The 25781-nt window shown below is 49.0% G+C and overlaps 1 protein-coding gene across 2 annotated transcripts in view; it reads right to left on the bottom strand.

Moving 5' to 3' along the window:
* Positions 1 to 25781, bottom strand: part of LOC102105571 (EPS8 signaling adaptor L2) — a 49019-nt gene that overhangs the window by 2667 nt on the left and 20571 nt on the right. For both annotated transcript variants that reach the window (XM_005529071.3, XM_014257823.2), the window contains 17 exons: positions 16214 to 16278; positions 12081 to 12242; positions 11643 to 11792; positions 11438 to 11517; positions 11169 to 11308; positions 9685 to 9764; positions 9111 to 9237; positions 8706 to 8794; positions 7179 to 7253; positions 6387 to 6535; positions 6115 to 6241; positions 5655 to 5770; positions 3687 to 3798; positions 2831 to 2938; positions 1831 to 1972; positions 558 to 741; positions 13 to 145 (listed from right to left, as the gene is read on the bottom strand). In XM_005529071.3, the coding sequence (XP_005529128.1) occupies positions 13 to 145; positions 558 to 741; positions 1831 to 1972; positions 2831 to 2938; positions 3687 to 3798; positions 5655 to 5770; positions 6115 to 6241; positions 6387 to 6535; positions 7179 to 7253; positions 8706 to 8794; positions 9111 to 9237; positions 9685 to 9764; positions 11169 to 11308; positions 11438 to 11517; positions 11643 to 11792; positions 12081 to 12242; positions 16214 to 16278 (2039 nt within the window). The remainder of the gene's footprint in view (positions 1 to 12; positions 146 to 557; positions 742 to 1830; positions 1973 to 2830; positions 2939 to 3686; positions 3799 to 5654; positions 5771 to 6114; positions 6242 to 6386; positions 6536 to 7178; positions 7254 to 8705; positions 8795 to 9110; positions 9238 to 9684; positions 9765 to 11168; positions 11309 to 11437; positions 11518 to 11642; positions 11793 to 12080; positions 12243 to 16213; positions 16279 to 25781) is intronic.

Genomic DNA, 25781 nt, shown 5'->3' with positions numbered 1-25781 from the left:
AAGAGCACTTACCTCCAGCTGGTTTTTCTCCACCGTGATCTTGCTGTACACTCTGTTTCCCTCATCACCACACACCTTCTTCAGCTCCTCTCTGTTGAGGGAGAAGAGCTGAGCTCCGGTGAGGATGCCCAGGTGTTCCACGGTCCTGGGGAGACACAAAATGGGGAGATGATGGTTGTGCTGCACGTGGCCTTGTGCCAGAGGTGAGGAATGGAGGGAGGAGGGAGATGGGAGGCTGGGAGCTGCACTGGGACCGTATCACAGGGCCTGGGGCTGTGCCAGGGTGCCAGCTGTGATTCCAGTGGCATGTCAGGCTGTGGGTTTAGTTCCTTAATTATTTTTCTCCAATAAAATGTTTATAAAAGAGAAAGGGAGTGAGTTTGGGGTCTGAACATCCTGGTTATAAAGCCTGGGTTGAATAGGGTTGAAAACTAATTTGCAACACAGGCTCTGTGTAAATCCAAGTGACTTGTCCCAGGTGAGATGGTGCCAGCGGCCTCCCCTGCTCTTCTCCAGGGAAGGACGAGCATTTCTCGAGGCAATAGGGCAAATCTTACTCTTTGCTGAACGACTTGGCCTCCAGCCAGGCTTTGACTTCTTCAGTGCTGGATTCAAAGGTGAGGGGTACAAAAACTTGCTGAGGCTTTTCCACTTTGAAATTCCTGTGGGGAGGCTGAATTTTATTGTTTGTGATCTTCTTTAGCAGCTCGTCATTCAGCTCATCCATTTGGTGAATAAGTTCTGTAGAAACAAATAGGGAATGAAATCAAGTCTTCAGTCACAAATCCCATGAAATGTGTTTGTAGGGAAACTGTAAGGAAAATGGGGGTGTGGCTCAGCATTTGTATTTAAATTCAGCCCAGAAAAGTGGTTCCCATTTTCCTGTACCCCTGTGCTGCCATTTATTTTCCTTCCATCACCCCTTGGCTGTTTCCTGATATGGAAGGACAGATCTGTGAGAATCTACAATTGAGAGCTGGGATTGAGACCTTTTCAGTCCTCTCAGCTACTTCTAGTCAGTAATTTGCTGGTCCCAGAGCTCCAGGCTTTGCTCTACAGCAGAACAGAAGTGTCAGGAAGCACAAACTGGGAGTGAGCAACACACTCATGATGAGATGAGCTTGAAGGTCCCTTCCAGCCCAGGCCATCCTGTGATTCTATGAAAACTCCAGTGACACTTCATCACTTTCCCCATGAAACTCCTGAGGACTGTGGAGAATAACTCAGTGTTATGAACAGAGTCATGTTCTTTTATTGTGGTGCTTTCCATTGTCCCAAAAGGGCTCCTGCTTCTGGGAGTGGACAGAGTGGGATAAGGGGTGAGGTGAGAAGGGCCCCTGGTCTCTCTCCTGCTCTGTGAGCCCCACAACATGTGCAGGGTGAAGGAGGGATGTGGATCTCCTGTTTGGCTGGGAATTCTGTGGGACCACATGAAGGAACTGGCCAGGCAGGTGCTGTGTGTGTGGCAGGGTATGAGCAAAAGGAAGGGAGAGAAAGGGATTGACCTGAGCTTAGACACACTTAAATGTCTTGGAAGAGAAAGGAATCTCTCTCTGGGAGGAGGAGGAGGAAGGTCAAGCTGGAGGAAGGAGGAATGAGATGATCAATCATTGCCCTGCCCATCCTGGGCTGCCTGAGAGCCTGGGAGGTGTCACAAGCTCCAGGGCTGCTCTCTTGGCTCTTGTCCTACCTGGAATGGCCTCCAGACTCGGTGCTGCTCTATTTCTGATCACTGAAAGGTGCAGAGGAGCCCCTTGGGTAGGTCTGGACCGCAGAGCACCCAAAGCCAGGGGACCCCAGCATGGGACACAGGGTGGGACACACACGTACGTTCTTTGGCGTCCTGTGGAGAGTTGCGTGATAACATCTCACTGCCCCACTTATCCCCAGCGTAGCTGGCAGGCAGCTTATGAGTTGGACTGGATGGGCCATAGCCCCTGGGGCTCAGGTCTCCTTTGTACCTCTGGTTAGACTGGTTAGAAAGGAAAAAAAAGAAGTAAGATTTTTTTCTGCTGTTTTTAATTTTCTTAAACTTTCTGCCTTGCACCCACAGAGGGACAAACTGCCATGTTGTCCTTGTGCTGATGTGGGGCTGCTGAGACCTCAGGTGGAGTTGCATGGAAGAAATTAACTTTGGGTTCTTCATTCCCAGAAATGAAGTCTGAAATTTGCACAAAGGAATTCCTAGACATGCCAAAACATGTTCAATCCCATTAGAAGGCAAAGCCTCACTGCTCTGTAGCTGGTATGTGAAGTGTGACCACTGCCAAGGGCCTGGAGCAGACTGGGAAGTTTTTTTACATTTTGATTAAACTAGCAAGGATTTATCTAGAAGCCTGCTGCGCCACCTTAGGCTTTGTCCAAACTCTGCAATACCAAAACAGGGAAGCGATTCCATGCTTCCCTAGGATGTTTAGAAAACTCCAGCTCCACATTTCTGTAGTGCAATTGCAGTATTCACTTAATTCTTACTTTGATGGCATTTCCATCTGCCACCACTCCAGTGATGTGTTCCTGCTGATGAACTGAACTGGGTGAGGGAAGTGTCTGTTTTTAATTTAACCCCCAACAAAAATGTTGAGAGGAAAAAATATGGAAAACGGGAAGCTGCTGCACAAATTGGAAAGATAGATTGGGAAGACGATTGTGGCAAAATGAGAGTTTTATCACAGGAGACTCAGGAATCTCCTGACTTTGTCTACTTCTGAGGGTTCGTCCTGGCTTGTGCATAGTATCCTAAGAAATGCAGGGAGGTCTAATGACAAGATTATTCCCAGAGGCAGATTGTGCCCTGCAGCTGGTACCAGTCAGGTACCACCTGACTACAGACCTGTTCGAGCTCTTCCAGTTTCACCACATCCAGGATATTGTATGGAACGTAACCAGCCTGGCCACTCCGGTTGAGCAACTTCCACCATTGCTTATTATCTTCCAACACCTGAGAGAGGGACAAAAATAAATCTGCTACTGGGAACATGGGATTTCAGGCATACTCAACCAGTGTATGTCGCTTCTTCACCCAGAAGGTGAAGTTGCCAGAAGGACATTGCTGAGGCCAGGAGCTTTGATTAGATCTGCTGCTCTCAGATGTAATCCAGGATTGAAACTTTTCCTGGAAGGCATCGGAATTTATCATAAAGATGAATAGAAGAGCACCTCTGGGTGCTGAAGAACTCATAGTTGCTATGTAATGTCCCTGTTTCTTCAGGTATTTTTTTTTCCCAATGACTGAGTTTCTGTTGTCTTTTTGTGTTTAAATAAATAAATAGCTATATTTTGCACAGAAACTTTTCCCCAGGTCACAGATCAGTGTTAGCCTGAGTTGTGTCCCACATTCTCCAGCTGCAGGAAGAGGAAGGTTATGAAAAAGGTGTTTTTCAGAGAAAACAATTCCTTGTGGAGGCAGAAGTGGTAATAAGGAACACAGACTCAGCAGGGGATGAGCAGGGCACAACAGGGAGTTGTTGTCCTCCCTCCTCACTGTGGTTAAGATGGGACCGATGTGTTTGAGCTGAGGAAGTGACACAGCACAGCACAGGCAGCCTGTTCCAGCTTTGGATTGGAGCAAAGCTCCGTGTCACTGCTCAGACACCAGCAGGGAAAATGGAGCTGGTGCTTGCTGGTATCCTGAGCTCTCTCCTGCCCCTGGGAAGGGAACACACCTTTTCCCAGCAGTGGTCACGTACCTCCAGGATTTCATCCTTCAGCACCGAGAGCTCGTTGGCATTTCGCGCGGTGAAATCGTAGCGGATTTTGGCAAATGTCCTGGGCACAGCCACTCCCTGGGCCTCGAAATTCCTGCAGGAGAGAAAAACTGGAGTTTTAGAGGAGGCCTATCTGATTACAAGGCCAAGAAAACTGAGATTGGAGAAATGATCCTAATTCTTTCCTGACTGCACACTGCATCTGTACCACTTGATGTTCCTACCAGGACCAGTGATGGGGTGAATGATAAAAATAAGTTATTTTGCTGATATAATTGGATTTAAGGTATTTTGTTGTGGGTTTGAACTCTTGTAGTAAACCTTATAAATCTTTTAGATTAGAACAGAAAGCCATGGAAAAACAATCTGGCTTGAAGGTTTTTTCCTAGACTAGAGCTGGTGACAGAAAAGTGGATGGTCAGCTGAAAACTTGACTCAAATCCCTGAAAAGTGATGTGTCAAATCATGGCAGAGGGCTCATGTGGAATTCAGGAAGAGTTTGGTGGCACTTGGAGATGTGACAATTTCAAGGTGTGAGCTCATGTAAACAAGGAAGAAGATGGAGCCTCTGAAATAAAGGTACTTTGATGAAGGTTTTGTTCCATGGAGTGACTGGTGATGGAAAATGAGAGTTTGAGTTGTTAAAAGGTGAAGAGCCATCTTTCCCTTGGAAAAAAACCTGAGGCAAAGGGGTGGCCTGGTTGGTTCTGGGTTTGGAAGTGAACTTTCCAAGACTTCTGAAGAAAGGGGAGAGTTTTTCCCCATTTTCTAGAATTCTGTCTCATCAAGAAGAGTTGTCTGAACCCGGTTCCCAGTTCCCTAGGGAAGAGGTGGGCAGGACTGGAATATATTGTTTTATTCAGCCTCTCCTCAGTGGGTTTGCCTTCGGTTGTGTCTAAAGCCAAGGAGGAGCTTCTGTTTCCAGGCAAACAAAGCTCATTCCTCAGCTGAAATGTTTTCCAGCAGCACTGGGAGCTCAGGCTGCTCTTCCCTGGCCCTGTGTTTCCAACAGGGTGAGGTTTGTGTGTGCTCTTCCCTTAGGGCAGATTCCCCCTGTAGGCAGCTTCTGTCTGTGCAACCTGTGGTGGCTTTGGGATGAATGGAGAGGTCCTCAAGGGTGTCCAGAGGAGACCAGGAAGGGGCAGGAAGTGCTCCAAGGGCTGGAGCATTACAGAGACAGGCTGAGAGAGCTGGGAATGTTCAACTGGGAGAAGAGAAAGCTCCAGGGAGCCCTTAGAGCCCTTTCCAGTGCCTAAAGGGGCTCCAAGAGAGCTGGAGAGGGACTTTGGGGAAGAGTCTGGAGTGACAGGACAAGGGAGAATGGCTTCCCACTGCCAAAGGGTGGGTTTAGATGGGATATTGGGAAGAAATTCTTCCCTGTGAGCATGGGGAGGCCCTGGCACAGGTTGCCCAGAGAAGCTGTGGCTGCCCCATCCCAGGAAGTGTTCAAGGCCAGGTTGGACAGAGCCTGGAGCAACCTGGGATAGCAGAAGGTGACCCTGGCCATGGCAGGGGGTTGGAACTGGGTAATCTTTAAGGTGCCGTCCCACCCAGTCCATTCTGTAATTCCATGATTCCAACGTCTCTACACATACAGAGAGCCAAAGCGCAGTGCAGCATCTTTGGCACCTGACCCTTAAAGTCACTTTGGTGGGCTGATGTTGGGAAACAAGACCTATGGATGGACTGATGAGGTCAGTCAGTATTTTTGCCTCCAGTGGTGAAAACCACCTGGGATTCCTGTCCTTGCAGAGCTGCTGGGGGTTAAACAGCAGACGGTGCTCACGGGAATAATCCCTCGGCTGATCTTTATCTTCTCTTGGTGGTTATTAGTAGTGGCAGGGAGTTGTCTCCAGGATGTCCAAACTTCCCAGTGTCACCATACGTGTCCGTGTGTGTTCACAAGGTTCCAAGGTAGGAGCTGAAGCTCCAGGGGTGCAGATCCATTACCTATTGCCGTGTGGAGTGACATTCTGTTTGAAGGCATCCCCAGCCTGTGTCTGCTCAGCCGTCTGGCCACGCTTGAGTGAGGAGTTCCGGTAAGGATATCCATTGGCTGAGGAGAGCTGGAAAGGCAGACATGGAGTCAGTGTTACCAGGAAAGGGGAAAGCCAGTTGGAGAAAAGGAGAGGGTTAGTGGGCAGCTTTTGGTCAAGATATTCTTCAGGGAAGCCTGTGTCCCTGGAGCTCAGTGACATTGTAGGGTCCTGTTGCCTTGAATCAGGAGAGGCTGATTATTGCTGCCCTTTTCCAGCCTCATTTGCTTTCTGTATTTAACTGGAGCAACCAGATCCAACTGAGTTTTGAGCCAGCTACTTGTTGCACACACCACCACACCCCCTGCAGCTCCATCTCTCTGGAAAAGGAGGAGGGAGAGGGAAGAGAGTATCCTCAGGGACACAGGACTAACCTCCTCTTGCAAGTGTCCAATGTCTATTTCCCAGGGCGCTCCACGGAAGATTTCTGTGGGTGGTTCCCAGCCGTTGCGGAATTTGGGGATGTAGGTGGGGATGTTCGCGTCTCGGGGCCACTCAGCTCTAGGACACAAAGTGAGAATATGAGGTGACATTCACAAGGAATGTGTCTTTGAGAGTATCCTCTCAAAGGAGAAGCAGGAGCATCAGGACATCCAAGCATCCCATCTGCCTGGAGACCCTGAGGAGACGGCAGCTCTGTCCTCACCTGGATCTGGTCCATGTCTCCCCCAGGGAATCCCAGAGGTTTATCTCTTTGGGTGTCAGGTGTCCTCTCAGGAAATCGGTGGCATCTTTAGAAAGCAGTGGGCTGAGGACAGACCGGGCCAGCTCAGGGCCACCACAGCTATTGACGATCTGGGTCACACACAAACCACACAAAGATGTCAAACCAGGGACACACAGAGGAGCAGGAATCAAAGACAAAGCTGATCCTTGAATCAGCTCAGTCACCTAAAGAAACATCAACCTTAGTCTTTGAAGGAGACTGGACAGCTCTGGAGAGCATGAGATTTTTTTGGATTGGAGTCAAAGCAAGATCTGATATACAAATGAGCTGTTGTTACAGATAAGTGAAGTGTCACAAGCTGACACTTCAAAAAATGGAAAGTGTCTTGCTATTCCTGTGTCCTTTCTGCCTCCTTTTCCAAGTTGGGCTTTCTGCTTCCAAGCATTTTGAGTGCAAATAGTGAGCCGTGTTTGCCTGAAGGTGAGACCAGACAGATTCCCAGTGGGAACTCCAGCTGGCTGCCCCTTTTGTTCACAGTAATTCTTTATTGACTGGATGGAAAGATTCATATTTGCTGGAGTTTCCTGTATTTAGTTCAAGCTGCAGACCAGATCAGAGGCCAGAAATGACCGGCATCACTTCTGGATGTCCCTGAGAAAGCTGTGGCCAGGCATGAGCAGTTTTCTAACCCTTCTGCACAATCTGTCTGCTTGTAAGTGTGAAGTAGAAATAAAAGGAGAGTTCCCAATGAGACCTGGGAATAAGATTTACCAGTTCCAGTGGCCCAAATAGGAAATGCACTAACTCCGAAGCGCTGGGGTTCTGGATGTGCTTCCTTAATTTGGCCTGGAAAGAGAAAAGAAACACAGTTTAACCCTAACCTGAGTGTGCCTTCTCTTTTCTGTCACATGGGGGCTGTGTTGCTGGCTGATGAGAAGGGATGGGGGAGTAGGAATCATTCATTTTAATTTTGTGTCCATTTCTAATTCCTGATGAATTTCAGGAAGGGTGGAACACCCTCTCTGTTAAATCAGTGCCTTGGAAGGTAATTTGAACAGACACACAAAACCTTGGCTTATTTTGAAAGTCCTAGTGAGGAAAGGCCAGGGTTATGGTTGCTTCTGCCTATTGCAGGGTTGAGAATCCCACTAATTCCATGAATGAAAACAACAGGATAGGTGTTTTGAGGGTCCCTTGGCAGATTGCTGACAAGGAAAAGTCTCCACCACGGTCTTGTCTGTGACACCCAGAGCTGCCTTGGCCACTGAAAGGCTTCAAATCCACTGGTGTTTGAGGTGAGCTGTGGCAGAATGGAGGGGCAAACACTTAACAATTTACTGTAAGAATTGGGTTTTGGTAGCAGCAATCAGCTGAGCTGTAGTGAGAAACCTCTCCAGTCTGTGCTTCCATTCAGCTGCTTCTCCTGTCCTGGTCTCCTGGCACTGCTGCCATGAGAGACAGGAGCCTGCTCCTACTGAAATGCAAAGCATTTGAAATGCTGGAGTTTAAACATTAACATGGAATGGTAAGTGGGAAACAAATGCTGGCAGTAAGGTGACCCAATGAACTGGCACTTCCCAGGGACTTAGCAGCCATGTGGTGAGGAACGTGGCAGGGTTCCACCATGGAGTTCCAACTCTGCTCCATGCTCAACCCTGGGCTCTTGCCAGATCAGCTGTGCCTTCTGATCCTGAGCACAAATCCTTCTCAAAGAAAAGGCTGGAGCTTGGTGTCCTGCATTAAGGTTGTTTACAATCTCTGGGGTTTCCTTATTAATGACTGCCCAGGAAGGAGCTTGGAGGACGTGTTTGCTGGACAAGTTTGGTCACAACTGACAGAATTCCTGCTGCCTTGTTAACCTCCTGATCTCTTGTGTTTCACTGAACAGAGCTGGTAGCACTGGGAACATCTTTATGCTCTTGCTTTTCACCCCTTCCACAATACAGAGGGTCTGGCAGGGGAGAAAGAGAGGGGCCAGGAATATCGGGGAAATGGGGGACATCAATTACTGTCAAGCAGAGACTTCCCAGGCTGGATCTGAAAAGACCCAGGTGTTGCAACCTTCTGGCTGCTCTGTCCCATCCTGGACTTGGTGCTTCTAGTTTTGTTTAACAGCTTGTCGTAGAAAACCTGCACAAGACTCACACAATGTTTGTCCTGAGTTCTGAAGAATCTGGAATTCATACTCTTGTCCCTTGTCAATGTTTTCTGTTCAAGTTTCACTCTAAACACTCACTGTTGGGATACATGGGGAAAAGCCCTGTCCCTGCATGGGATGGAAACTCCTCCATGTCTTACCAAGAGGTTAAAAGCCAATTTGGTTTTCTGGAAGCAGTCGATGAACTCAGCCTCACTTGGGGGTCTTGCTCGGAGGGTCAGCATTCCCTCTGCCAGGAGAAGGGGGCAGAGAAGGACATGTTAGTGAGAGCATCCCTTTTGGGGAGGTTTCATCTGCCTGCTGTGCAGAAGGTACAGCAGAAATGGGTGTTGAGACCATAACTACTGAAATCAGGGGTTCAGAGAAAGGCAGATTCCCTCTGTGTGCTCTGCCAGAGGTGCCCACACACAGCAGCACCTCCTGAACGGGTGTGCCTGGATCCATGGCATTGATCCGGCCTTGCTGGCCTAGGAGCTGATGTGTCCCCCCCACCTTCATGTGTGACCCCCTTGCGCTCCCAGTTTGTTGTGCTTTCTGCACTGCACCTGCTGGCCCTTTCTTCTTGTTCTTCTTCCCTTTTTTCCTTTGGTTGAGCTGTCGGAATGCCTCTGCAGCCTTCTGGAGCCGGGCGACGAACACTTCGATGTCATCCAGGGTGCAGTTCAGGATTTGCTGTGAGGACAGAAACCCAAGGGACCAATGTGAAAGCGAGCCTGGGCTGTGCATGGCTGGGAGCCTGAATCTCAGAGTCTGCTGCATTTCCTGGGAGAATGAATGCACTTGAGTGGGCAATCCAGGCATGAAATGCAGCTCAGTGCATCCCTCTGCAAGGGTCTGGCTGTGTGCTGTCCTTACCAATGTGACAAGTGACCACTGCTAATGGATGGCTGGAAAATAACCCAGGGAGGAGCAGAGCTGGAATCAGCAGAGCTGCCTCAGGTCAGAGGACATTGTCACTGACATGGTGATGGAAACTTGCTTTTGGACACCTTATTTTTATGCACAGGAGGTATCAATTGGAAAAATGCCCAGATGAAGCATTAAATGTCTGCTCATGGAGGGGCCCCTTGCTCCCTGCCTCTGCTCCTGCCTATGGACTGCAGTGTCCCTGTCACCCACCGTTTCCTTTTCAATCTTCTGTGCTAACATGGCACGGGATTCCTCATGGTCGTGAGAGCCAGAGCTTCGTCGTTCATAGTCTGCAAACAAGGGAGAGAAAAATAGATTTACTATCAGAAGCTGGAAATAGATTCCATGAAAGGGAGGGATCCATGGGATGGTAGCTCCCAGCTTGGGTGTTTGTTCTGGGTTATGAGGGCACCTCAGGAATAATGTTTGTAATAGGTGCTAAATCCCAATCAACCTGCAAAAAACCCAACCTTGAGGTACCTCCCAGCTTCCAGAAGCCACATGCCCAGTGTGGGGGGATAGTCCAGTGGGAAGAATCACTGGGGTGGTCCATGATAGAAAGCAAGTGGTGTCAGCTCAGGGCAGGGGCTTAGAAAGGGCTGGAACAGCAGGATCTGCCAAGTGGAAGAAATGAGGAGGCAATTTTGGCAGAGGACCTTGACAAGTCCGAGGCATCTCTAAGTGTGGGGATGAGGTGCCTTATTGGGACAGGTTTTGTAGGAAAAATGGGAAGGCATTCCATGGAGAAAGGATCTTGGGAAACAGGCATCACTCAAGGCTTTCTTCTGTCATCTGCTCTCCTGCCAGGCTCTGTGCACTCAGAGCCAGAAATTCTTCCTGGAGGAATTCCCAGCTCTGCTGATATGCACACCTTTGGAAGGGCACAGGTAAGAGTGGCTGCTTTTCATCAGAATAGAGATGTTTATTCATGGTCCAGCTCAGAAATAGAGATATTCCTTTTATGATGCAGAACTGGGCCTGAAATAAGTTCTCCATTCAACATCTAGAGCAGTTGCTTGGCTTCAGAAGCCATCCTGGAAAAGAAGTGTTTTGGATGTGTGATAGTATCCTATTAACGTGTTTCCCTTGAAACTAGAAATGTATGCCAAGAGAAGGTGGTATGTTAGGCAGGGGTAAAAAATGCTTACAGTTTTTTCATCACTTTGATCTTTTGTCAGAGAAAGAGCTTGTTTCTGTTCCTAGGAACTTATTTCTGCTACTTCTTTCTCCAAAGGAAAATACCAAGTTTTTTCAGGCCAACTCAAATGGGCTGAAGTCAGGATGGTGTTGGAATCAGTCTTCAGATGAGCACATAAGGGTGAGTTCAGATCTGCATTTCCACACTTGACTTTACAAGAATTCATGAAAACCAGTTGATTTTTAAGGGTGAAATCTTGGCTTCTGTGAAGTCAGCAGAGCCAGGAATTTGTCTTTCTGATCAAATGTCTTGTCTGTACATTTTAAGATCGCCAATGCCTGGTTCAGGTTTCACGTGATGGCTTATGAGGGGCTTTTGCTTTTTTGGCATTTCTGTATCCCCCAAATAAGAGTGTTGTTGCAAGGAGTCTCTGGGAGTTTTATTTGTTGAGCAGAAGATGCCCAGGGCATACACCACAGACCACTTCAGGAAGGTTGGCTGTCTGCGTTAATTAGTCTCCCATCCCCAGCACAGACTTCCTGAGCACTCCCAGTACCTGGATCATGCTGGGAAGGAGGTGCCACCCTGTTCCTGTTCATTGCTGAGCCTCGCATGTCATGCTGGATCGGGATAGGAGCTGGTCCTTGAGGAGGGGGGAGGATGGATTGTCTCTGCTTGATCTTTTCCTGGTTTGCCCTACAAGGAAAATGACACAGAACAACCCCATCAGCGGCTGCACATCCCATTTCCAAGAGACTGTGTATCTAAACTACTGAAAACAAGGGTTTATTGTTGTTGCTCCCAGCTGTACCCCACAGCACTTACTTGAGTGTCTGTGGCCGTATCTTCTTCCCATGTTTGTGGTCTGCCAGGGCACTTTCTATGTCCTCATGAACCATCTCCGCCTCAAGGATAAAACAGGGATGTTTTTAAGGGCTTGGTTTAGGAAGGATTAGAGGAAGGGGGAAAGGGCAAACAGCAAGAAGTGTGTTTTGTTCTATTTCACATCAAGCAGGAAGGCTCTGCTCACCTCCACCTCATCACAGTTGAAGAAGTGGATGTCAGGTTTGTGCTGCTCAGAATCCTGACACACGAGCAGAAGGATGGAGGAATAACGCATCTGATTGAGCACTGTCTGGCAGTGCTGCACTGTCGGCAGGGGGAAGTCCTCCAGCTCCTCCTGCAAGAGAAGGGGGAAGGTGTTAGGCAATGGGGATCTATTAAACTGAAGGGGAATGGTCCTGTGCAGGAACTCCTGGGATCCCTGGGCTGATCTTCCTTAGTTTGTCATTGCTAAAACAATCCTGTTCCCATGCTGCAGGGCTGACTTTAATTCAGGAGAGGATTTTGGTAGCGATTCACCCTTGTCTGTGTTCTTTAGGACTTGCCCCCTCCCAAGCAGAATAGAAAGGGCACTCACTGCACCCCACACTTCAGTCTGGGATCAGTCCCACAGGGCTCCAGGTACCTGTGTCTCACAGTCCAGCAGCCGGATGGACTTGTCATTCACTTGCAGCAGCATCTCCTGTGTCCAGATCTTCTCTTTGGAGTTGAGAAGGATGAGTTTCCGGATTGCGTCATCCACTGTTGTGATGGACTCACTCTTGTCCATGATGAAGGTGGCCAAGTGCTGAAGTTGGGGAGAGAAAGAAGATAAAAACACATGCAAAATATTTGTTGGGGTGTGTAAATTGGTAATGAAAGCATCTCTAGAGGCTTCAAGTACCATTTGTAGTTTCTCAGAGCTGAGGAGTAAAGGCGTTGCAGCACAAAACAGTTTTGGTAGTTGGTACCAGCTGGTTGTGGCAGTGAAAGATTTGGGTTTCATAATGGGTTTTCATAACCAGTTTCACCACTTGTGTATTACTCTCATCAATTCCAGCAGGTCTGATCCCCGTCCAGTGGGGCAAATGCTTCACATACACAAGTTACTCCCCAGGCCCCTCTGAACCTGGCTTGGAAGTAGAACTATGGCAGTTGAACTAATGCTTTGCTTGCCAAGCTATAAAAGCATTTGTATTTTGCTTGTCTTGTGTAGCAAACCTGCTTGTGTGGGATTTGTGCCAGGCAAAGAGCTCACACAAACCATGGGCAAGTGTTGGTCCTCTGTGCCAAGTGGGATCCATGCGATGTGTGGGGTCCCATGCTCTGGGAACAGTTACTCCAAAGAGCTTCTATACTGCAAAGCCTGCAGGAGCTCCAAACCTGGCAGCTCACTCTACACCAGCCCTTTAAGCCCCAATTAGAGTTGGGGTTACCTTCCCCCCAGAAAGTACCCAAATCAGCCCTCACAGTAGTGAAAATGGGTGTTGCTGACTTGTAGCAAGCTTTGCTTGGTTATCCTGGTTTTCCTACCTCTTTTCACCTGTCCTGTAAACCCAGCCCATGCTCTTTTCCCATCAGCCAGGCTTCCGTGCTGTCCTCCCCTCCTTCACTGCCCCATGTGTGTGTGCACTTGGGCCAGGAGCAGCTCAGCTACAGCCTAACCATCCAAGCTGCTTTCCCATCCCTGCTCCAACTGCACCCTGAAGTGTGTGGTGATCCAAGCCTTGCACCTGGCACCTGTATGTACAGAGTTTGTGTAATGGGGCACCTTTGGGCTGCTCCTGGGGCTCCATGGGAAGGGAATGTTGGGCAGGGAGGCAGCTGGGGAGAGATGTGTCACATCCAAATGTTTTGTGCCCACCAGCAGTAGGTGAAGGCCACTCCACAAGTCCAGGTGGGTAAATGCTGCTCCCTGCGGATGGTAGAACTGGTTGTGTCTGTTTGCAGAGGGGACTGCAAGGCAGGAAAAGCTGGGACTCAGAGCAGCCATGCTGTTTGCCCAGCTGCTGTCCCTGGGGCAGTGACAGCACAGCCAGGCCACATGTTCAGGTGATGGCAGGGAAGAAAAAAAAAAACAAAGGAAGGAAAATGAAAATGGTACTGTTTCACCTTGTTCTTTTGTTGCCTAGCTGTGTTCTCGGTGAGAAGGGAAGGGGAATATGCCTGACTGTCAAAAAGCAGCTGAAGCTTTTACCAACTTTCTCCAGCAGAGAAAAGCAGGAGGGTTTTGGATGGATGAGTTACAGGCCCAGTCAAGGCATCTGTGCAATCCAATGGCCTGCAACCCAGCCAGATCCCAGCTTTTTCTCTTGTCCCTGGAATATTGAAGGCCCATCTACCAGCATGACCCTCTCATGCTGGTTTCCTTGCTCAGTAGTGTACAAAACACACACTTCAGCAGCAGTGGCTAAGCTGGAGGGTCAGGAGCAAATTAACCTGTGGAGCAGGGACACCTAAGGGGTGGAGCTGCACTGGGGGGCCAGGACAGCACTGTGGCCACCCCAAAAATGGTCCTGCTGGGCATTCAGAGTTTGTGGGGAGGACAGCAGTGAAATGCCTGCTTCTCTTTGATGCACACATCCTATAGTTTGGTTCCAAAGCAAGAGCTGAAAAAACAGGACGTGTTTTAAAGCAAGTCCTAAATTGATGGGAAATTTGTAGTAAAGGGATGAGTTTTGCCTGGATTTTCTCCCTTTGATTCCATGTCTTCCTGCCTTCTCCAGTGATCAGACATAATGTTTTTATGGATCAAGTAGCTTCTTTCTGGTGCTGATGCATTCATGAGCTGATTCAGTAACCCAGTGGGTTACTGAACATGTGCATCAGTGAGCCATGGAGAAGGATGAGAGAGTTGTTGGGAAAGAATTCCTTTCTTCCTGTAGAAGCCCAGGTAAATGCAAAGTGGGAAGCAGATTAAGAGGCAGCAAAAACTGGTGCTGCTCCAGCATGTCCTGCTGTGGGACTGGAACCTTGGAGAAGCTGTGGATTTTAGGGTCTGACACAGACCAGATGGACCCGAGAGGGATGAGTGCACTCAGAGCACAGAGCCTTGGATGCTTGTGAGGAAGCACAAGCAAGAACTGTTGTTGCAGTTGGCTTCACATAAGGTGGATGCAGGGAAAGGCTTGGATTTAAAGCACTGGTAGACCCAACTGGCAGAAAGTCTTTAAACATGCTCTTGGGCATTAGGGGTGAATAAGGGTTTGTGGTGACCCATTTGCTGTTAGATGATTCCCAAAGACTGCAGGAAGAAGCAGAGGACAATGCAAGGGCCCATTCTTGTGTTCATAAAGCAAAGGTATGGGGCGAGGCACTGTCTAAATAGAACTCCTGGCAGGTGTGTGAGCTGAAAGCTGAGATTAGCAATGCAATCACAAATGAAAAACATGCTGGGTGTATGTTACTGTAATTGTAAAATAGTGCTTGGGAAGGTATTTGCCAAGTCAGTTTTATCTGTACAGAGGTGACAAGCCCTCTTCTTTCAGACCAGTTAGGAGAATGGGTTTACTTAAGATGACAGGCATTTTTATCTCTTTGATAAGAGATAAATTTTATTTTATTAAGAGATAGATTTTATTTTATCCACCACCTTTACAAGCTTCATAAATTCCTTTGCTGTTTACTGTTCAGTTAGTTTTCATGGAGGGGGAGCTACTTGTCTGACTCAATCATCAGAATATTTTTCTGCTTTCCATTTTCTGTAGATATGGGTGGATTGAGAGGGAGAAGCTTGCTGCTGTCTTTGTTTTATCCCTTAAAACCCCTTTTCATCCAGATGGACATTTAAATACAGCAGCTTTTACTAGAATGGGCAATGACTCCATCCACCGTTAAACTTTGATCAGATTACTTCAAAGGATGTAAAATGCCTCCTATGAGAAAACCTCATTATATCTCACTACCTGCCACCGCAATCCTGTTTGCCTTGGTCAAAGTTCAGGGGAGAGACTCACAAACGGGTGGCTTATGGTGTAATTAATGAAGAATTCATTTACATGTCACCGTTTAAAGTCCCTTCTCTGCATCCATGAGTGACTTCTGAGCCACTGAGTTGGTTTCTCCGATGGAAACCAGGACCTCTTTCCAAACAGGCACTTTACAAGTCTAAATGTAGGCTTTTAAAGGGCCCCATCTCCTAAATATGAACCTCAGGAAGTGTTTTCCTGTCTCACCTTGCTCAGTTTTCAATGATGAATGGCCCCACCTCGTCCACAGAGTCCTGCACCTCCAAGTCGCATTACAGGAATTACCAAGCTCAGGATGGCCAGGATGGCTTCTCTTTTTGGGGTGGGTGGGAGATGGATTTGGCTTACTGCCTGTCTTGTGTGAAGGGGTTTGTGTTACCTGAGAGGACACAGTAGCTGAGGAGAGCTGAAAGCTGATAGTCCATGTGGTCTCTGTTGTTTGGAAAGCTGAGTTCTGGAAACCACCACGGGAACTCTGCTTTTAACCTGTCTGTGCTGATCAGAAGGGTTTGAAGCACAGGGTGACAGGAGGGACAACATTTCCTGCTCCCCTTCAGATACAGAGAAGGGAGAAGACAGCAGCTTCTACATTTCCTCTTTCCTTGTACGAAATTTCCCTTGTTGATTTAAATCTTTTTATCTCCCCATTTTCCTTCACTCAGTGACTTTAGATTTTAATGGTAAAGGGGTTCCCAACTCCCCCTTGGCCTCCTGAAGATCTAGGACACAGGGACCACATTACACTACAGGCACCTATCACTGACCTTGGCCCCTCAGCCCTTTAGCAACTCCATTGCGTGTATGTGCTCACCTGGACGTGGTACTGGGAAGTCTCGTGCATAATGACGTTGGAGTTGGAGTATTTTTTCCTTTGTTCTGTAAGAAACAAGAAAAGAAGCATTGGTTGTTTTTCTTTGGATCTGAGAATTACAACTCTGAGTCTTTCTCACAATCCCTGAGTTTCCAGCTCGGGCTCCGCGGGAGTTGCCAGCAGGTGTCTCTCCAGAACAAGCATTGTATTTCCTTGAGCTTTGCCTTGGGGATTTCACCTTTCTCCTTGGCCAGCCAAGAGCTTTTAAATCGAGCTCCTCTTGGTGCACTGGGCTGAGCACAATCCTGCGTACTGATCACCCGAAGATATCCCAGCGATAAGGATCACGAAAAGTTGCCGCTGCTCTTCCTTGGAGCCCGGCAAGGGCGGGTAGAAGCTAATTCAAGCCGATTTCTGAAGTTTTTTAACACTTATCCTAACACTCTTTAGGCTGTGCCATCAGTTTGGCAGGACACACGAATACTTGTAGCTCTGCGCCTGGCTGAAAACACAACAGTGTTTTGCCTCTCTGCCTGATTGCTGACAGACCTGGAGTGGTGGCTGTTCCCCAGTAGAAGTGATTTATTGATTTATTGGTGGGAATATTGGCAGAGGCATTAATGGAGACTGCAGGGCTCTGAGCCCATGTCTCACCAGCACCAGCTCAGAGGTGGAGTGAGCATGGTTCAGGGGAAAGACCTCAGACAGCCAGCCCAGTTCCCTGCTCAGCCATTCCAGACTGACCTTGAATAACCGAATTAACATTGCAGCGCGGCCCCTTCCCACCTCAGGCTGGCAGGAAAGGCTCAGTGGCACTTTCTGGTTGCTGGGGGCTTTAATTGCAGTCTGTCCTACTTGAAATGTGGGGCAAGGTCTGGGATAGGGCACAGGCAGCGCATCCCACAGGGATTTGGGGCTGATGTGAGGCACTTTTTTCCTCTCAGTAACCTCAATTTCCTCCCTGAGCATTTCTCATGTAAATAGATGACACTGATGGAAATGAGAACACCGCATTCGTGTGGGATGGAGACAGATTTGGGTTTTAAGACATCCCATCCCCTCCTTTTCCAAAGGGAGTGGAAAAGGATGAAGTGGGTGGTCTGGAAACAAAGGGAGTTTACATTCGGACAGGCAAATGTCTCCAGCCCTGAGAGGAAGGGTGCAGAGCTGTGCTGGGAACTGGTAGTCCCTGAGGGAGGGAAGGAATACCAGGGGAATGAGGTTTCCACTGGGAGGCTAACTGCTGCCCTGACCACTGCTACAGCCCCATGGGCTGCTTTCCTGGTAGGAAAACAACCCATGGAGCTGTAGCAGTAGCCAGGGCAGCAGTTGGTTGTTCCCAGACTCTCTGGGATCCCTTCAAATGCCTTTTCCCCTTCCTCCAAGCTCAAAGAAACTGCACGTGTCGCAGTCAGGGGAGATCTCAGTATGCACTGCTGAGAAAATGTTCAGAGAAGCCCTTGGAAGTTTTGGGGACTGGCCTAAACCTCAGAACTCTGCATAGCCCAACTTCCCATCACCTGCACTCAGTGAGTGCAAGAGAGCAAAGGCCGCTTTAGCCCTTTGCAGCGTTGTTCAGACAGCAGCAAGCCCTGGGACAGGGAGAAATGCAGATGTTTCCCCTCCCTCTGTTGATTTTTCCCTGGGGGAATTTCTGCATTACCTCCACAAGTCACAGAACTAGAACAAAGTGCCTCTATTTTGTCTACTGATGTCATTGAAGTGATGTCCCAGAAGCTGCCCAGGGCAAGAAGTGGGGTGTTTCTGTATGTTCTCCTGAAATCCCTTCTGTTTCCTTGGCTTCTACCTGGCCCCCACACCCATGGAAACTTTCCTTTTTGTGTTTCCTGCTGGCACCCTCAAATAAGACCACGAGGTCTGGAACCAGCCAGACTTTCTGGGGACAGCAGGGTGCCAAAACACTGAAATCTGCTTCTTTCCTAACACTTAGTTTTGATTTAAACACAGGAAGAATTAAAGATCCAGGCTGCAGATCATGAAAGAGTCAGGTTTGAGCCACATCTGTCCAAGGAGCATGGGTGCTTTGAAGAAAATGAGTATTTTTTTGGTTTATTTACTCAAAACAACGTGGTGAAACACTGCAGGGTTTTCCAAGATGCATCATTATTTGTCTTCAATTAAATCTGACTCTGGTGGGGCTGGGCTGATCCCAAAATGCTTTTAGGAAGAAGTTCTTCCATGTGCTGAGGCCCTGGTGCAGGTTTTCCAGAGCAGCTGTGGCTGCCCCATCCCTGGATGTGTCCAAGGCCAGGTTGGACCGGACGTGGAACGACCTGGGATAGTGGAAGGTGTCCCTGTCCATGGCAGGGGATGGCATGAGATAGGCTTTAAGGTCCCTTCCTTAAACCCCAACCATTCTGTGAATAATGCCTATAGCAAAATCTGTGGCTGTTTGACTCCTCAGCCAAGGGGACTTTCCCTTGCCCAGGTGAACTCCCTTGGCCAGCCATACCTCAGAAGGCAGGTCAGCTGTCCTGTGTGGCTCCACCCTGCCCTTCTGCACAGCCTTGTCCCTGACTTGCTGAATTTTGTATGAGTGCATGCTGGCCTGTTAGCAGCAGCAGCAGCAGCAGCAGCTCATTTCCTCCCACTTCATCTGACACCTCACACCGGGACACTTGGCATTTCTACAGCGTCCTGCAACAGGACCTCTGCACTTTCAGGTGTTATCTGACCCCTAACCTGGCCCCAGGATGTGGAGAATTTGCATAATTCCCATAATTCCCATAATTCCCATGTGATAGATGAGCATTGCAGGAATATAGTGATGATTTCCCCAAATTAGCTCAGACACCCATCTGCACCTCTGTTTATTTCCTGCTGTGACCTTCAGAGTCTGGCAGTGGAGCACTCTGGATATAACACAGGCAAAGGGCAGGGAGAGCTCCAGGGCTGTGGCACCGGTACAACAAACATCCAGAGGTGATAAAGCTGGCACGAGCCCACAGTGACCACCACTGTCCTTTTTCCCTTTTGTCTGCCAAGGGAGCCAAAGAGATGGGAAAACAATACAGCTTTGTCCTGTCCTTTGCATGTCTGGCACGAAAAAAACCCAACTCATAGCAGGTACCCTGGCAGGTGCTGGTGGGATCCCCTGTGGCCTGAGGAGCAGTTGTGCTGATCCCAGACACTTGCTGTATGTATGGGATGGGGGATCCAGAAAGCTTTGAATGCCTTGAGCTTGGATAACACATGGGACACGCACACCCTCTGGTAAATTGTCTCATCTCTTGCCTCTCAGGGTCTGGCCCAGTGATCCCTAAAACAATCCTTTGAGAGGAAAAGCCCCTATAAATGGTTCTTTAATGGAATTCACTTCAGTTCTCTCCTAACCAGGTAGCTTTAATCTTGCCTCACACCCAGAGGAGTGGGGAAAATGGAAACAAATGTTATCTACCACGGGTATCTTACAGATAAAAAGTGTTGTGGGAATGGCATTTCCATTCCAGGAAATGGGAAGAGCTGAGACCATTGCAGAGGTACAAGGTGGTACCTGAGGGCTCAAAACAGTGCTGCACTGAAATCCCAGTAATGATACTAAAATCTTGGCTGGCAGGGAAAGAGTCCTGTTTGGCTTTATGTTAAAGAGTGGAAAGGATGAAAGAAAGTAATAAATGAGGAAAAAAAGCAGGATCAATGCACATCCTGGAGGGCTGGGGTTATCAGCTTGGTCCAGGAAGCCAAAGCACATCTTTAGTGCCAAGTTCCCTCCCCATTTCCATGCAAAACCTTATTTAGCAGGGAGCTGGGACGTGGCTGCAAATGCTCTGTTCAATGAGCACAGGAGATCAGCTAGTGGGATAAACTGCCCGTGGGACCAGCTTACAGCCAGGATAATTGGTTAAGGTCTTTGGGACTTAATGAGCAGTGCCAAGGAGGGCAGGAGCAGGCTTGTCTTTCTCCAAGCACAGCTTCTGTCAAGTCAGAGGGGCAGAGCACCCCCAGTAACAACCTGCCAGTGGCCCCTGCCTCCCCTCCAGGCACATCTTCCTCTAATTAATTAGTTTTACCACACAGGATCCTACCTGATCCTCCCTGTCCCTCCCCACATTTGTTTACAGCTGTTGCCGGGCAAAAGGCACAGCAGAAGACAGGGGGATGTATAGACAAGTACAGAGCAGTCTTTGAGGAATGAGAGGTATTGAATTTGTTTTCCTTGGCAGCGCCATACCAAGGACCTCTCCTCCATTCCCTGAATCACACTGCTGACCTCTCCAGCCTCTACATCCATTACAGCAGCCTAAGGGAAGTCTTGGCAGTTACTTGAGAAGCTTGCCAGTTCCTTATATAATCTTTACATTATCTATACATTATCTAGCAGCGCGCAAGCTGTTTATAGGAACCTGCCAGCATAGCATGAGCTGCTCTGTGCCAAATGGCAGGTCAGGACCAGCCTGCTGAGGAGAAATGGGGCAGCAAATGCTCTGTGTGCTCATGGCAGCCACAGAAACCTGCCAGGCTGGCTTACAGAGTAGCAGTATGGAATAACCTCCATTCCAGGATCCCAGCGTGGGGCCAGATGTGGCAGTTGAACACAGCATCTGCCACGTTCCTGCTTCCTCACACATGTAGGAGGATGGGATGTTCCAGATTACCCAGGGTTAGTCAAGGATCTGGTTTTGGGCCTAACCTGTTGTGCCTGAGCTCCTGACGGGAGAATCTGCAGGTCCTGCCTTGCTCCTTCCGTGTTCTCTATGGCCAGCACAGAGACAGCTCCATTTAGGGATATCTTTGCAGTTTAGGGAGCATTGAGCATGTAGTTCTTAGATCCATGGTACTTGCTGAACTGCTGGAGCTGGAGTTGGTCTCTACTGGCACCTGTGGCACTGGGAATGTCTGCCTGGTCAACTCTCACTCATGGCTAGTGTGTGCAGATGGATCTGGAAGCTCTTGGAGTGAATGAACAGCTCTCATTGAAGTGTGAATGGGCTGTGGCAGCAGGGAGCAGCAGCTCTGGGTTTCACACAGCTGAATTCCTGCTCGGCACGCTTCATATTTGCCACGGCTCAGCCCCAAGTGCTCACATTCCTGGTTTATTAGCTGAAGACACAACCCACTCTAGGAAAGCAAATAAAAACCTGGCTCAGCTCCTGGGTTGTGCAAGGACTGAGTACATGGAGGAACAGTGTGTGTTTGTGTTCAGTGTGTCTGGCGGCACGGTGTCCATCGGGCTGCTTGGAGCAGGATAATCAGGGCATTGAGGAGCTATAGTTCACCACTAGAGATATTTCCTTTTACCTTTACAACCAGACCTGGAAGAAACCTGCCAATTTTCACCAGAAAACCCAAAGTAGTGTTTTCTCAACTTTCTGTAGCTGGTAATGAAATTTTTTGAATGTCAGAACATAGTAAGATTGGGGGGAGAAAAAAATGCATAATGAAAAGTTCCCCCCTTTTTTTTGGTGTTATTTTTATGAACTACCACAACTTTTGATCCCCAAACTACTTGGGCATATCCAAAACCCCAATTCCTTTTAGGAACAGGTTCCTCTGTGTGAGCTCTAAGCAGTTACTCCACACAAGGACAGAACTTGTGCTCAGCAGTTTCAAGGTGGCAAAGAAAAAGGGTCACTGGAGATGCTGAGCAGCATCAGAGGTGGGAGATCCCTCTCCACACCAACTCTGTCACTAACTGCCATCCCAAACTCCTGACCAGCAGCACCTGGAGCAGTGTCTGCTCTTCCCAGCAGCTCCAGTCAGGGCTGAACTGAGCCAATGTGTTCCCTGTCTCACCCATCACTGGGGCTTGTTCTGCAGGAACCAACAGGATTGTTGGCTTCCAGTTTTTCTTCCATCCCTGTTTCCAGTTGGTGCATTAAATGTCCAAGGCCTTGAATAAAAAGGTCACCCACACACTCAGTATCAAAGGGGAGCAGGGTAATCTGAAGCTGGAATCTCAGGTGGGAAAGGGGATGTGAAGAAGGAAGCTGGAATGGCACTGTGGGAGAAGTGGGGGAGGACAAGGGAGTTATTCAGGGCTGGCAGCAGAGGACATGAGGAATTCAGCAAGAAGGCTGAACCTCAGGCTTTTTCTCCAGTATGATGAAACCTTTGAAGACATGACAGTGAGCGACAGTGTTCAGATGTTGCCCAAATCGCTGTGGATTTAGGCATGGACACGGTCCTCTTGACCCAGCAGTGTGGCTGAGTAGGCTTGGGTTTAGCCACTGTTCCTGTCAGGGTTGTCTCTTGCAGACAATACCAGTGTGTGTTAAATCCTGCACAAATCCTCTCTAAAGGTTGTGGGCAAGGAACGGTCCCTCCATGCTCCTGTCAATAATGATGTGACAGCCATGTGGCTTCCAGCTGGAACTGTGAACAAGCTCATGGTTTGGGCAGAGTGTGGGAGAGCCAGCAGCAGGGAATTACAGTCTGGGCACTGTGCTCAGGGCTGGAGGGTCTCATCTCAGAGACCTCTCCATGTGGCTGGGGCTGGAGGCCCCACTGGGATACAAGGGAGGTCTGTGGAGACCCCCAGGAGCTGGCTTATGACCATTAAACATAATTTACTCCTTCTCCATTGGTGTGTTCTGCCTGGCCAGCACCAAGCAGCTGCCTGTGGCTCAGGGGTGATGCTGGCACCAGCAGAGCCTCTCTGCCTGTGGCTCCCCAGGGAGATGATCCCTGTCTAGGGACACGCTGGGCAGGAAGTGGCTCTTCTCTTTGTGATAGTACCTCGTGTCCTGTTACAGCGCTGCAGCCTGGCTTGGGTTACGGGTGTGCAGTGTCAAGTGATTGGTGTCAGCACTGCACTTCTCCAGCCTAACTCATTGCTCCAAAACCCCTTTTCCAGCCCCTTTATCAAGTCTGGTTTTTTCCCAGAAATGAGCACATCGAGGATGGGTGGGCAGGTTGGAACCAGCTGGCTGGGTCTCACAGGCTTGGCATGGGGGGCTGGAAGGAGGCTGAGCACTGCAGGGACAGACAGCAGCCAAACAGAAATGAGCTGCTCCTCCCCACAGCCCTACAAAAAAATCACTGCAATCATCAAACTGCCCTCAACTTCCCCTGCTACACTGCCTAATCCATCAGGAGAGCCAGCCAGTGCTGTTTGCCAGCTCGGGAAGCAGCTGAGGGGAACACCTGCAGAAGCCCACATGGAGTCACCCCAGAAAGGGGTGGCAGCAGCTTTCCTGCTGTGGGAAGTGCTGTGCAGAAATGCTTCCTGCCCAGTCCTTCCCATGGGTTCTGTTGGAGCCTGGTTTCCCCCCACAGGCTTTCATCTGGGCTCGGAACAGACGCCCGTAAGCAGAGAAGCAGCCTAATTTATTTATGGTGTGCATTAACATTTATTCAGCTGGTGGCTGTGTGGGGAGAGAGGTGGCAACCTGAGAGGGGGCCAGCCGTTCCCTGCTGCCAGCTGAGGGAGGACTGCTCCATGCAGCCACATACCCCTCCAGAATGTGGAGCTGAATGAATGTGGTGCTGTGGTACTAAGCGAGGAGGAAAAGATGAGTGTCCTGCTCCCATGACAGCCAGGAAACTCCACTGAGGATGGCAGAGCAGCTGGAAAGCCTATAAAACTCTGGTAGGGACAGAGCCAGGGGAGTGTATCTTGGGGTTTTAAGCCAGTTTCATTGTAGAATTCCCTTTGTTCATCTCTCCACATCCCTCTGTGCTCACCACCGTGGAGAATACACAGTGGAAGGCAATATATTTGGTGATCAAAGCAATTTCAGCAGGCCAAGTGTGACACCAGAGCCTTCCCCATCCATCAACAGCCGTGTGTCCTGTGAGGAGCTTGACACTATGCCCTGGAGCCCCACCAGAGTGAAACTCCACCTTCACCATCCAGGTGCCTTCTGTGCACAGCCTGAAGCTGCTGCTGTGTTCCAGCCTCACCATGACAATTTTAAATATCCCTCTTCAGGGTCCCCCCTGAGGTGGGTTTAATATTCCCAGTAAGTCCCTGTTGATACTGGGGACACCTTGGCCCTCAGGTAGCACTTACGTACTCACAGTTGGCACCCCTGTCATGTTAGGCCAGTATTTCTGTAGAAAAAGCATCTTTAGAAAGCTAAACCCAAGGCCTTGTTCACCTAGAAATAATATTTAGACACCTGTGTGCATTGGAGCCGTCATAACCCAGTGAGCTTTTAATGAGTGGATGCCTGTGTGATGGGAATTTGGGAGTCACTGCACTCGCTTCTTGGAGGTCTGGCAGTGTACACAGGCTGAGGGTCCAGCCTGATTGCACTGGAGGAAAATGGAAATGTGAAAAGTCTTGTCAGTTCCAAATGTCCCTCAGCAGTGTTGTAATCACATAATCAAGGCCAGCTCGGCTTGGTGTGATTTGTTTCATTATGAAACTTAATTCTCCCTGGAATTTTAGTTCTTGCTTGCCCTCTACCCCCAAATGTGCCAGCTCACAGCAGAAATTAATGCTGGGGGAGGGAGGATCCAAGTGGGAAAGGGGCCAAGACATTTAAATATTGGTTTACCCATGCTGAATGTCCTTTGCTGAATTAGTGGGTGGGTTTCAAGTGCTGCCAAGCAAAATCCCTCTGGATGTGCTCATGCCAGGAGCTGGGCTGGCCAAGAGGCACTGATTTGTGCAGGGAATGCCTACAGAGCTTGTTCTGCATTTCAGCACTGGCAGGGAAATAGCAGGTAGCTGCTTTACTCCTCCTGAGGATTTGGCCCAGGAACATACAATCTTCATTTCAGGTTTGCTGGAATTTGGTCAGAGAGGTCTAAGCCCTGGTGAATTTGCTTTTGAGGTGTGTTCATACAGGAAAATGCAGAAGATGAAATCCAGTGTTGAAAAGTGCTTATTTGAGAGCTGTGTTTGTTTCTGAGGCAGTCTGTCGGCCTTTCCCTGCACTGGCTTTTGTGGCACAGGATTGAGGGGTGCTCCCTATGCCATAGCACCATTAGATCCTCCTCTGGAGTTCTGATGGCTGGAACCCTGGGCTGCCTGCACCCATGGGTGCCAGCCTACAAATCTGCTTGGCTTTAATACCGTTGTGAGCTCCCAAGTTCATTTTTACACATCTCTGTAGGGCTGTTTACCTGGCAACTACAGCCCTTCTGGCCCTGATGTGCTGCAGTGTCAGTGCACAGCCAAAGGAATGTGCACTGCCTTGGAGGCAGGAGTTTATCTGCATTAGCAGCCCTGTATGCACCCAACATTTCCACACCTCATCCTCCTGCTTCTTTATCATGTGTCCTTACATCTCCAGGAGTGACTGACACAGTTCAAACCTCTCCTTGGCACCTGCCCACCCTGCAGCTTCCAGGCCACAGACAGCCCAAATTTCTGCTCTGCCATTACCCTCATGTTTCATTTATTGGAAGGTAATTGACATGAACAATGGCCTTGTTTAGCACTAAGTACAACCCCTGCTATCCCACTTCTCCCCAGGTGAGGTTGGTCTCTCTGGACACTGCTCCACATGGATAAACCTCCAGCCAAAATACTTGGGCAAACAGAGTCACTTCCCAGGGACGAATAAACCACCTTGGCAGCTGCCAAGGACTGATCAAATAGAAGATCTTCAAGGAGAAGGACACACAGCCTGTGCCTTCCCAATAAAATATCAACCAG

The sequence above is a fragment of the Pseudopodoces humilis genome, chromosome 7 (genome assembly GCF_049639895.1).
Source record: "Pseudopodoces humilis isolate 2021_Gansu_Grassland_sample_001 chromosome 7, ASM4963989v1, whole genome shotgun sequence".
In the NCBI taxonomy this organism is placed as follows: Eukaryota; Metazoa; Chordata; class Aves; order Passeriformes; family Paridae; genus Pseudopodoces; species Pseudopodoces humilis.
Note: the sequence above shows the minus strand (reverse complement) of the source record. Positions and strands in the feature narration are given on the sequence as shown.